This window comes from Megascapheus bottae, chromosome 2, assembly GCF_031878675.1.
Source record: "Megascapheus bottae isolate mThoBot1 chromosome 2, mThoBot2.hap1, whole genome shotgun sequence".
In the NCBI taxonomy this organism is placed as follows: domain Eukaryota; kingdom Metazoa; phylum Chordata; class Mammalia; order Rodentia; family Geomyidae; genus Megascapheus; species Megascapheus bottae.
In genome coordinates this window covers 49,623,340-49,634,692 of record NC_143510.1, presented here as the reverse complement: position 1 = coordinate 49,634,692, position 11,353 = coordinate 49,623,340, and the positions used below count along the sequence as shown (strand labels likewise).

General features: G+C 46.5%; 1 protein-coding gene across 2 annotated transcripts; it reads left to right on the top strand.

Annotated features, from left to right (window-relative positions):
* The first annotated feature begins 2,487 nt into the window (after positions 1-2,487).
* On the top strand, positions 2,488-10,710 carry LOC150066887 (keratin, type II cytoskeletal 2 epidermal-like). Of its 2 annotated transcripts, XM_090356161.1 has the most exons (10): positions 2,488-2,872; positions 2,909-3,177; positions 4,391-4,605; positions 5,193-5,253; positions 6,111-6,206; positions 6,773-6,937; positions 7,249-7,374; positions 8,183-8,403; positions 9,977-10,011; positions 10,127-10,710. In XM_090356161.1, the coding sequence occupies exons 1-10, from the start codon at positions 2,488-2,490 to the stop codon at positions 10,708-10,710; spliced, it is 2,157 nt and encodes a 718-aa protein (XP_090212287.1). The 2 variants fall into 2 exon arrangements, with proteins under 2 accessions (XP_090212287.1, XP_090212279.1); XM_090356153.1 differs by having other exon boundaries at positions 2,488-3,177.
* The last annotated feature ends 643 nt before the right edge of the window (positions 10,711-11,353 follow it).

The window sequence follows — 11,353 nt, the reverse complement described above, 5'->3', positions numbered from 1 at the left end:
AAAAACATCACTTAGTAAGGGGAGCACAGAAAAGGAGGGACAAAGTGTGAACAAATACAACAGTAGTGCTCATTGGACACTATGTGGAAAACAAACCATACAACTTGTGGGTGGGGATGGGAGAGAAAAGCTGGGAGAAAGCAAGGAAAGGGGTGAAATGTACTCTTTACTCGACTTATGTACCCCTCTGTACATCACGTTTATAATCACAATAAAGATAAAATCTAAAAAAAATGTAAAAGCTGAAATTAAAACAAATACAGACACATGCATTTGTATAATATACAAGCTGCATGAGTTCTGCTCTCTTGATTTCAAAACAGGAGTAAGATTCTCCTTTAACTTGATTTTCACCAGTTGGTGAATATGTCTTGAAAGAGAAGGTGTGCTCAGAGTGTGAGGGGGTGGGGGGGAGGAGGAAGGAGAGAGCGAGAAAGGGAGAGAAAAAGGAGAGAAAGAGAATACCAGGTAACAGCAGAATGAATGTGTTTATGCCAATCCAGCACCCAGCATAGGCTTTGGGCACCGCATATACTTGCTGTTTATGTATCTCCTTCTCAGAGCGATTAAGACCCTCTGAAGCTGGCAGGGCCTCCAACAGAGTCATAGTGGAGTAATGGGCAATTAGGGCGGTGTTCAGATATCCATAGATAATGACACATTTGGCTTTGGATTGAGTCTCTCCAAAGCTTTTAGCTTTATGACTTATTTGCATGATTATAATTATATAAGCCAGATTGGAAAATAAAATCCGAAAGCTGGATCTGCTTTCTTCAGCATTTTTCTTAAAAAAACTACAAATCAAATTTCTGATTCCCAGTTCTTTATTTCCATTCCTATACTTGCCAGATAGTTACCACATGGGTGAGGAAAATTGGTGGGGGGAAGGGAAGAGTAGGAAAGGAGACAACATTGTTGAGTTTCTGCTATTAACTAGCAACTGTGTACACACACACACACACACACACACACACACACACACACTATCTTGTCTTTTCTGCTGTCATCATTATCCTCCCTGTCATCTTAGTTCTCCTCCATCTTTGTCACATCTTATGGATGAGGAAACTGAGAAACTGAGACTTAAAGAAAATCAAGAATTATCCAAGGTCTCTTCCTAAAATAAAATGAAATTGTGACTTTGGCTCCAAACTGCTGTTGCTTGCTTTGCTTTGTTTTTGTTTTTTGACATTATGTTATGGTGTCTGTGTTGGGGTCTGAGCTTTTAGCTCTGGAAGTAAGGCTGCCCATTTGGGGTGTCTGGTCAGAGTCATCAGAAGAGAGCTTGAGGGGAAAAGGAAATATTTTTGTTTCACTCAATAACAATGATGATACCTAACATATATATGGTATGTCATGGCTTTCCACAGAGCCCCGGAGTTTAATTCAAGCTTATATGGCCAACAAGATGGCAAAACTAGGACTCAAGCCCAGAGTGTTTGACTTTCAATTTGATCTGTTTCTCCCAATGATCCAGAGGAGAGACTGGCTGAGTTGGGGTGTGAATGTTTGGACATCTGGAGACTCTGGCTAGACGGGCTGGGTCTTCTGAGGCTCATTTATCTCTGGTTGTCAGCAAAAAGCCTGCCTTTCTAATTGCTTCTCAGAATCACCAGGCCACAACACGGCTATTGAACAACCAAGTCAATCTACACTTGGATCTTGAAGTTGTGTAAAACCTTTGTAACCTTTCATTTTGGCCTGTGAGTCATAACAGCCCAGGGAACAGAGAATCTTTCCTTATACCCCTAGTCCTTCACATATTTCATGTAGGAAACACTGGTTATTCAAGCTTCTGGTGATAGGAGAGAAAACAACTCCTGTAGCCTGTACGTGATCACTGTGTATTTCTGGTGTGATATATTTGAAAGATTCAAGATCGTTAGGCAAATAACTATTCTTTTGCAATGTCTAGGTGAACTTTTGTCTGTAAGAGGATGCTGATTTAGACACCTCAGAATCACATTCCCCAGAATCCCCCACCCCCCAACTCAACTGGTGCTGACTGACACTTGTCCCAGATGTAAGCCAGTGCAGTAAGGCTGGATGGAGAACTGCGTGATGGGCCTACACAGGCCTGGACAGTAGCCAGCTTCCCAAAGATGGGTCCAGAGCAGGGAGCACCGTTCTATGGAAAGGCTCTTTTATTTTTTTCAGGTTGAGAAACCTAAATCCTAATCTCTGCTTCTGATGATTTTACAGAAATCAAATTACGTGACAGATGCGCAGATAAACAGGAGAAGTTCGCAATCGAAGCAATTTCTGGAATGGAGCTGATTTTTTAATGGCTATTAGCTTGATAATCACTCACCAGGAGTAGCTTCCAGGCAGACCAAACCCATGCCTAAGTGTGCCCACACCCATGCTCGCCAACACCTAGTTGGCAGGTATAAAAGGGGACCCTGACAGACACTCAGCAGCAGGGTTCTGTCTCCAGGCTCGGCTCTTCTCAGGAACCTTTGACTTTCCTCACTGGGCAAAAGCATCATGAGTTGTCAGACATCGTGCAGATCTCGACGAGGAGGAGGCATAGGAGCTGGAGGAGGAGGATTCCGGGGCTTCAGCAGTGGCTCCGCTGTGATCTCTGGAGGGAGCCGGAAAGCAACCTCCAGCTTCTCTTGCTTGAGCCGTCATGGTGGAGGAGGCTATGGTGGAGGTTGTTCTAGCAGTCAGAGTCTTGTTGGCCTTGGAGGGTCCAAGAGAATCTCCATTTCTGTGGCTGGAGGTGGTGGAAGCTTTGGCTCCGGTGGTGGATTTGGTGGCCGAGGAGGTGGTTTCGGAGGCGGCAGTGGCTTCGGAGGTGGCAGTGGCTTTGGAGGCGGCAGTGGCTTTGGAGGTGGCAGTGGCTTCGGAGGTGGCAGTGGCTTCGGAGGTGGCAGTGGCTTCGGAGGAGGCATCGGCTCTGGAGGAGGCAGTGGCATCGGAGGTGGCAGCTTTGGTGGAGGTGGTTTTGGTGGAGGCCGCTTTGGAGGTGGTGGTGGCTTTGGAGGTTTTGGGGGACCTGGTGGCTTTGGTCCTGGAGGAGTCCCTGGTGGAGGCATCCATGAGGTCTCTGTCAATCAGAGCCTCCTGCAGCCTCTCAACGTGAAAGTTGACCCAGAGATCCAGAATGTGAAGTCACAGGAGCGGGAGCAGATCAAAACACTCAATAACAAATTTGCCACTTTCATTGATAAGGTGAGTGAGGAAAGGCTGCTTCTGGGAGCTGTATTTTCAGTGCTGGCTTATAAGGAAATGACCAAATGTCTGTCACTTCCAGGAGTCACTGATGTGGCCCTCATAACCTGGATTCCAACTCCATGTGAATGAGCTGCTGGCTTTGCAGGCAATGCTTTCCACAATGGCCTGGGGTTAGGTTTTGTATGTGAGTTCTCAGTCCAAACAAATAATGTTTGTGGAAACTTCTGATAATCATTGGAAAAAAATGGATAGAGGCAAGAAATGGACTGAGCAGGTTAAACCAGGTGACAGCAGACTCTGAAAGAAACAGATGAGGTCCTCTTTCTAGCCCCTTCTCTGGTAGATTGAAAAATTTTGTTTTTTGCCCATACTGGGGTTGGAACTCAGGATCTGGACGCTGTCCCTTAGCTTTTTCACTTAAGACTGGCACTCTACCATTTGAGTCACAGCTCCACTTCCAGCTTTTTGGTGCTTTATTGGAGATAAGAGTTCCAGGATCTTTCCTGCCTGGCCTTGCTTCAAGCTTTGATCTTAGCCTCATGATTGGCTAGATTGTGAGTCATTGATGCCCCAGCAAGAGAGTCTTTTATTAAGTTCTGAGAAACAAAACTTGAAATAGTGGCTTGGTGATGAATGGAATTTAAGCCTACAAGAGAAGCATTTTCGGACCCATGAAGTCTTTATTGGTGTCACTTTGGGGTGTTGCTGGGTTTTCTTCTGTTTTAAGGCAGACAAACCTGTCTTGGTTCCTTAGGAAGGAATTTATAGGGCTTCAAAAAGAAAGAGGCTGAGGTGCCTTGCCCTCCAGGTCTCTCATTCTCAGCTCCCTTAGTGAAAGTGCCAGCATATGCTTGGCATCTTTTGGATTTATGAAACCTTGGCAGGGAGGGATGCAGGAGAGAAATGGCCTGGAGTCTTGGGAGTGCTGCAAAACACACAGTGGGTGGGGTGAGGGGTGAGTGTGAAGTAGGAAGAAGAGTTCTGTGCATGGAGATGGCCAGGTGCGTCATTAGGAGTCAGTACAATTTTCCAAGAGTTTGGGCAAGGAGCTCAGGAGCTGTGCTCAGTGAGCATTTTCCAGCTGGTATGATGGAAATCTTTCTACTTCCTTGTTTTTTGAGAGTAGCACCTTGCTTTCTGGGGTGACTCTGGCTTGCTGGCCTGGCAAGCAATTCAAATCTTTTATGTCTTCTTCCTCTGTCCATGTCAGGTGCGCTTCCTGGAGCAGCAGAACCAGGTGCTGCAGACGAAATGGGAGTTACTGCAGCAGCTGGATGTGGGCTCCAGTACCACCAACCTGGATCCCATCTTCCAAGCCTACATTAGCATGCTCAAGAGGCAGGTAGATGGGCTCCTTGCAGAAAGAACCTCACAGGATTCGGAGCTGAATAACATGCAGGATCTTGTGGAGGATTTTAAGAAGAAGTAAGTGGCCATGGAAACACTGAGTGCAGACAGACATTTAACAGAGTTGTCTACTCATCTCCCTACTGCATTTGTGGTGATGAAGGAGTGAAGCATATTTTCGTTGAGGACCTTGGAGCTTCAGAGAAAGAGGAGGGGAGAGAGGGCAGGAGGGAGAGAGAGAGAGAGAGAGTTGGTGATGGGCCTTGAACTTAGGGTCCGGCACTGTCCTTGAGGTTATTTTGCTCAAGGCTGGCAATCTACCACTTGGATTACAGTCCACTTCTGGATTTGGGGATAGTTAATCAGAGATGAGAATCTCACAAACTTTTCTTCCCAGGCTGGCTTTGAACCTTGATTCTCAGTTTTATAGCTTTCTGAATAGCTAGCACTACAGATGCAAGCCACTGGCACTTGGTTCAGAGATCATCCTTTCTAGATTCGAAAATTAATCTATAGAAATCCATTCTCATCTGAGATATTAAGTTTAAATTTATACACATCAAGAGCATTTTCTATACACAGACAATTGGAATGAATCTAGTAGAAAAAGGGAAAGCAAAATAAAGTAGAGCTAGTTTAACTGCAGCATCCTCCTGTACCACCAGGTATGAAGATGAAATCAACAAGCGCACAAATGCTGAGAATGAATTTGTGACACTTAAAAAGGTGAGTGAGCGAATGGTATGGTTGAGGTGTGAGTAGGGCACTTCACATCCCCGCCTGTGTCTAAACATACAGGCTCAAAACTAGGGGTGAGAGCATGCAGAAGCAATCAGAGAAAGGGGTGAGCATGCCCACGGAATTGCCTTAGGAACAAAAGGGTCTCTGTAGTTGAAACTTCTGGAGATGATTTTTCTATGGCATTCTTCAAAGTTGATAACACTCCTCATCAATAATCCACTTAACATATATGAATCGTGAAAAGTGCAAACAGAAATCACTTAATTCTTCTAAGGAGCTGGAGAGGATTGGAACTGCTTTCAGAATGTCTGCTTATGACTGGGTTGTGTGATGTAGGGCTGAGTTAGGAGACTAGAAGGTGTGGGATTTCAGCCTGATTCTTGCAGGGCTCTTGGTATACAATCCAGGGAAATGTAGAAGAGGCAGTATGGAGAAACAGGACGAGAGAGTTGGAGACTGTGGAAGGCAACAGAGGCCATGGCAGTTCATCATGGGAACCCACTGTGTCTCAAATAGACGAGAGATGGGTTGGTGAAACATGGCCCCATACAAACTTATATGGTCCTGAAAGGATATGAAATACAGACATGAAATCCCCATAGGAGTGCCTGGTGGAATGCATGTTCAGTGAGCTCTCATTGAGACAGGGCTATCTGAAGGTGCCTGGAATATTGAGGGAAAGCCTCTAACAGACACTAGGTGGAAAAGAGCAGCAGAGACAAGCTGGGACCCATACAGGTGACCATGAGAAATGTGTGTGTGTGTGTGTGTGTGTGTGTGTGTGTGTGTGTGTGTGCGCGCGCGCACGCATGCTTCACTAAAGGACTCTGATTTCATTTCAGGATGTGGATGGCTGCTACACAGACAAAACAGACCTGCAGACAAAGCTGGATCTTCTGCAGCAAGACATTCAATTCCTGAAAAGTCTCTATGACATGGTAAGGATGCTTATTCAGGACTGAGTCTGACTTCGCATTTTTCCCACCACAGGAAAAATCTTACCCAGCTGTTGAAAGACAACAAGACTGGAATTATAGACTGGCTTACTTCAACTTGCCCTATGCTCCAGCTTCCTTGGGGATTTCTAGTTGGATGATGAGAGAGGAATTTCCTCCTCTGCTATCACAGGAAGTGAGGTTCCTTTTCCCCCTCTATACTCAGAAAGTCCAGCTTACCCTGCTCTGTGCCCATTCAGTTGCCCAATATACTTCAGAGGTCAAAATGTATTTGTTCTTCTACATCCCTCACTGACCCCAAGGGTGCATGTATTATTTCTAACTATAACAAGTAAAACCCAAAGTATTTGCCCTGGACCAACTTCTTTCTAGGGGCAGTCACTAGGCTGTTAACTGGAAGTCCCAGAAATGTAGATGCCCCTCCTCAGGAATAACGGCTCTGCCCTTTTCCACATTACTTGTGGGCACACTTAATGTAAGAGGGGAGACTTCTCATTGCTTGTGGATATGTGCGGGAAGTCATAGCCAGCCTGCCCTGTGTGTTGTAGGAACTATCCCAGCTACAGCAGAACGTCACTGACACCAATGTCACACTCTCCATGGACAACAATCGTGACCTGGACTTGGACAGCATCATTAGTGCAGTTCAGAGCCAGTATGAGGAAATTGCCCAGAGGAGCAAGACAGAGGCTGAGGAACTGTACCACAGCAAGGCAAGTACTTGGAATCCAGGAGGAACAGGACATAGGCCCTTACAGCAAGCTGGGCTTCACCTGGAGCCAGGATGTATAGAAGAAGGTGCCCATGTGATGGACTAATGGAGGGTGGGTATCATTCTCCAGAATGAGCGTGGAGAATGGTGCCTAGCACTTACGTGAGAGAGTCTCCACATCCTTTGAACATAGATACCATATTTGTTTGTGTTGATCCATCCCTAGACCAGCTACCAAACTTTCTTTAGCTCAAAGCAAAGCCTTCTCCAGGCTGGTTTTCCCTGTGAACTCTTCCTTCTTTCCTAAAACAGTATGAGGAGCTCCAGGTCACTGCTGTGAAACATGGAGACAGCCTGAAGGATATCAAGACGGAGATTAGCGAGCTGAACCGCATGATCCAGCGGCTACAAGGGGAGATCTCACATGTGAAGAAGCAGGTGAGGCCTGGCCTGTGTGGCTCAGGCAGCTTTGCTGGCTGAGGACCGGAGAGGACAGTTAGATGCATCTGTGTATAGTTGTGTATGTATGTGTGTCAGAGGAGACACTGAGAAATTTTCCTCAGTGAACTCCAATCCCAGTCTCCTCTAAGCTAAACAGAACTTGAGGCTGTAACAGGTTTTAGAGCAGGTTAAGAGAAATTCTACAGTAATGAAAAGCGACTATAAAGAATCGTGATCACCTTTTGGTTGTCTACATGAGTAGAGGGAGCAATAGCAAATATGACAAAAGTTGGTTGACTTGCAGTGATTGCAGATACAACTTCCTGTTTGTGTGTTGTCCCACAGTTTCAGAGGGGCAATGAGTGGGAAGGAGCTAGCCCAGGCTGGACATTAGCTTTGAGGGAGATAATAAGGTGGCAAAATGCTGTCTATAAGCAGTAATTCCGCAGAGAAATCTGTATCGGACACCCTCATTTGCATGTATAAATATGGGATAACTTCATTTGCATATGTAATATGCGGTGCCTTTAGTTGCATATACAAATGGGATAGTTGGTGATACAAACCCCAAGCTGTAAGGATCCAGGCATCTTGGGGAAAGCTATAGGTCTAGCCAAAGGGAGGCGGGAGGAAGATGCTCCAGAAACAGGCTTTCGCACAGTGGCCTGCAATTTCTATTAACCCAACACTTCTAACTCCAGCGCTTCTGGCGCTTCTGGAGGGAGTGGACCGCACTCCCTCCCCACATCTACCAGGCAGACACTCCACTCTGTACCAATGGAAACCTTCCCTTTGTCTCTCATAGTGTAAGAGTGTGCAAGACTCCATTGCAGATGCGGAGCAGCGTGGAGAACATGCCATCAAAGATGCCAAGAGCAAGCTTCAAGACCTGGAGGAGGCCCTGCAGCAGGCCCGGGAGAACCTGGCCTGTCTGCTGCGTGACTACCAGGAACTGATGAACACCAAGCTGGCTCTGGATGTGGAGATCGCCACCTACCGCAAGCTCCTGGAGGGAGAGGAGTGCAGGTGAGGGCCTCCTTGAACCAGAGATAGAGCCAAGGCAGAGAAAGCAGAGAATAAGTTGGCAGAGTCCAGTCTACAAGCAGTAGTTCTGCGGAGTAGTTTGTGTCCAATGTCTTCATTTACATACAGAAATGGGAGGCCTTCATTTTGTATATACAAAATGAGACATCTGCATTTGCATCTATAAAATGGGACAGATAGTGATCCAAACCATGAGCTGTGAGGTCAGGGCACTGGGGGAAAGCCAACAGGTGCAGCCAAAGGGAGGTGGGAAGATGGGCTGCAGGGAGGGTCTCTGATGGCTGAGAATTTCTATTAACTATGTTTCTTAGGCAGAATTTTAGGGCCCAAAGCATTGTATACAAGACAGGATGATGATCCAATCTTGTCACTGTGTCCTGATGTCACTGTGCTGTGAGAGCCTTATGGGGAAAGCCAATTGTACTTTTATCAATATGGAAAGAATAGAGAAACATATTATAATATATTAAATTAAGACAGTAACTGAGTTATTCTTGTCCTTTCCAAAAGAGAAAGCAAAATGATGTTGAGACAGAGTCATCTTAGACATTTTAAAACCTTGGTCTCAAAGTCTTCAGGATAGGAAGCCTTCTCTTCCTCTCTTTAGAGTGTGATGTGGAATTGGGGTGATGCAGCCTTTCTTGCCCTGTGGGGACAGACCAGCTTTTTTTTTTTTTTTGCCAGTCCTGGGCTTGAGCTCAGAGCCTGAGCACTGTCCTTGGACTTTCTCAAGGCTAGAGCTCTACCACTTGAGCCTCAGCACCACTTCTGGCTTTTTTCTATGTATGTGGTACCGAGGAATTGAACCCGGGTCTTCATGCATGCTAGGCAAGCACTTTAACCACTAGGCCAAACTCCTGGCCCCCAGACCAGCTTCTTTCAAGGTTTTCAGAACAACAAACGGAGATAGCTGCTAACCTTCAAAGGAGGACCTTTTGCTTCTTGTAGAATATGAAACCTTTGTCATTAGTCCTTAGTGGCTTAACATAGCTAATGCAACCGAAAGGGGAAAATGTAGCCTTGGGCCATCAGCCAAACAGCCCTGATAGGCGATGCCTTTGAGCCCAGCTTAGAAGGGGAAGCAGAAAAGGCTTTGGTGGATATTGAGAAGGAAGAGAGAAATAGGCAGGCTGCAAAGAGTTGCAGATTTTTCTGCATAGAATGTTCCTGGCGCTGTCACCTTTCAAAATTTTAGGCATGTATGTATTGTAAATAACACTTTCCTTGAGATGCATACAATTATTATTATTATTATTATTATTATTATTATTGTAATGATTACTATTACTAGTAATTGTTTTGGTGGTGGTGGTACTGGAGCTTGTACTCAGGATCACTAATGTTGGATAGGCAGGTACTCACAACTAGAGATTAAATAGATTAAAATACAAAATGAGTCCCACAGACAGAAACGAATCCTCTTGTCAGTTGCTCTGGCTCAATAATACTCTTGTTCATTTTAATCAGAACAAAAAAAATCTTTTTGAGATGGGTTGAAGAACCAGACTGTGCCTAATCGTGCTCAGCCACAACTCCTTTTCTCTCTTCCTGACAGGATGTCCGGAGACATCAGCAATGAAGTGACAGTGTGTGAGTTGTGGGGTGTGATCCCGTCCTGGGGGGCAGTGTGTGGACAGAGCAGGGCAGAAGTGATCACAACGGCCTGGTAACACTATCTCTTTCTCCCTCACTCTCCCTCCTGTAGCAGTGACAAGCAGCACCATTTCTTCAAGTGTGGCATCCAAGGCTGGCTTTGGAGGCTATGGTCCTGGAGGCAAAGGATCCAGTTATGGAGGAGGAAGAGGCGGAGGAGGAGTCAGCTCTGGAAGCAGCGGTTACAGCTCTGGAGGCAGAGGGCCAGGATCCTCTGGAGGAAGCCGGGGCTCTGGAGGTGGCTCTGGAGGAAGCTCTAGAGGTGGCTCTGGCTCTGGAGGAGGCTTTGGTTCTGGAGGAGGTTCCAGAGGAGGCTCTGGCTCCGGAGGTGGATTCAGCTCTGGAGGAGGTTCCAGAGGAGGCTCTGGCTCCGGAGGTGGATTCAGCTCTGGAGGAGGTTCCAGAGGAGGCTCTGGCTCCGGAAGTGGATTCAGCTCTGGAGGAGGCTCTGGTTCTGGAGGTGGATTCAGCTCTGGAGGAGGTTCCAGAGGAGGCTCTGGCTCCGGAGGTGGATTCAGCTCTGGAGGAGGTTCCAGAGGAGGCTCTGGCTCTAGAGGGGGAGTGTCTACTTCTGAAAAGGGTGGAGCTGGCTCAGAGGAAGGTTGTGGCTCTGGTGTGACCTTTTCTTTTAGATAAAGGTAGGGTCTTTTGTCCATCCCCCCCCCAATCTTCCACTCCAGAATGCAGAAACCTGTCTCTGTACCTCTAAACCAAGTCAAGTCAAGTTTTGTTATCTCTTTCCACTGGTATTTTGGAGGAAGGTATGCCCACATACATGTTTTTGAAAGATTGTCTCCTCAAAACAATTAGTGAGAGCCAGTGACATCCCACTGTATTCTGGGGGGAAGAATTTACATTGCTCATTGTGTTTCTAGCCACTCCCAGTCCTGGGCCCCATTGCCTGGCCCTTTTGGTGGTCCTTCTCTGGATAGTGCTCTGCTAAGGACCTCAGGCTGTGCCCAGGAATCCTTGCTTCTGTGTACATAGCATGGTGCCCCAGTGGACTCTGCTTTCTGAGTGCTGTGGTTTAGGTGTCTGCAAAATAAACTTTGCTTGCAACTGGTATTGTGTACTGTCTCTTTGATGTCAGGAGCTGGAGAAGGTGCATTGCTATAGGAAAAGGAGGTATGGGAATGACAAGAGACCAGCCCTGTGCTGGTTGGTGACTCACTCCTGAATCCCATGCTCCTCATGAGGCTGAGATCTGGGCGCTGCCCGCCCAGGCAGAAAAGTCCCAAAGACTCTTATTTCCAATTCATCAGCAAGAAGTCAGATGTGG

What these genes read in the sequence shown, in the direction of transcription:
- LOC150066887 (XM_090356153.1), top strand. Translation starts at nt 2,488, where the DNA reads ATGAGTTGTCAGACATCGTGCAGATCTCGACGAGGAGGAGGCATAGGA. An exon ending in TCTCACATGTGAAGAAGCAG is followed by an intron (nt 7,375 to 8,182) that starts GTGAGGCCTGGC and finishes TGTCTCTCATAG; the next exon opens with TGTAAGAGTGTGCAAGACTC. An exon ending in CAGCAATGAAGTGACAGTGT is followed by an intron (nt 10,012 to 10,126) that starts GTGAGTTGTGGG and finishes TCCCTCCTGTAG; the next exon opens with CAGTGACAAGCAGCACCATT.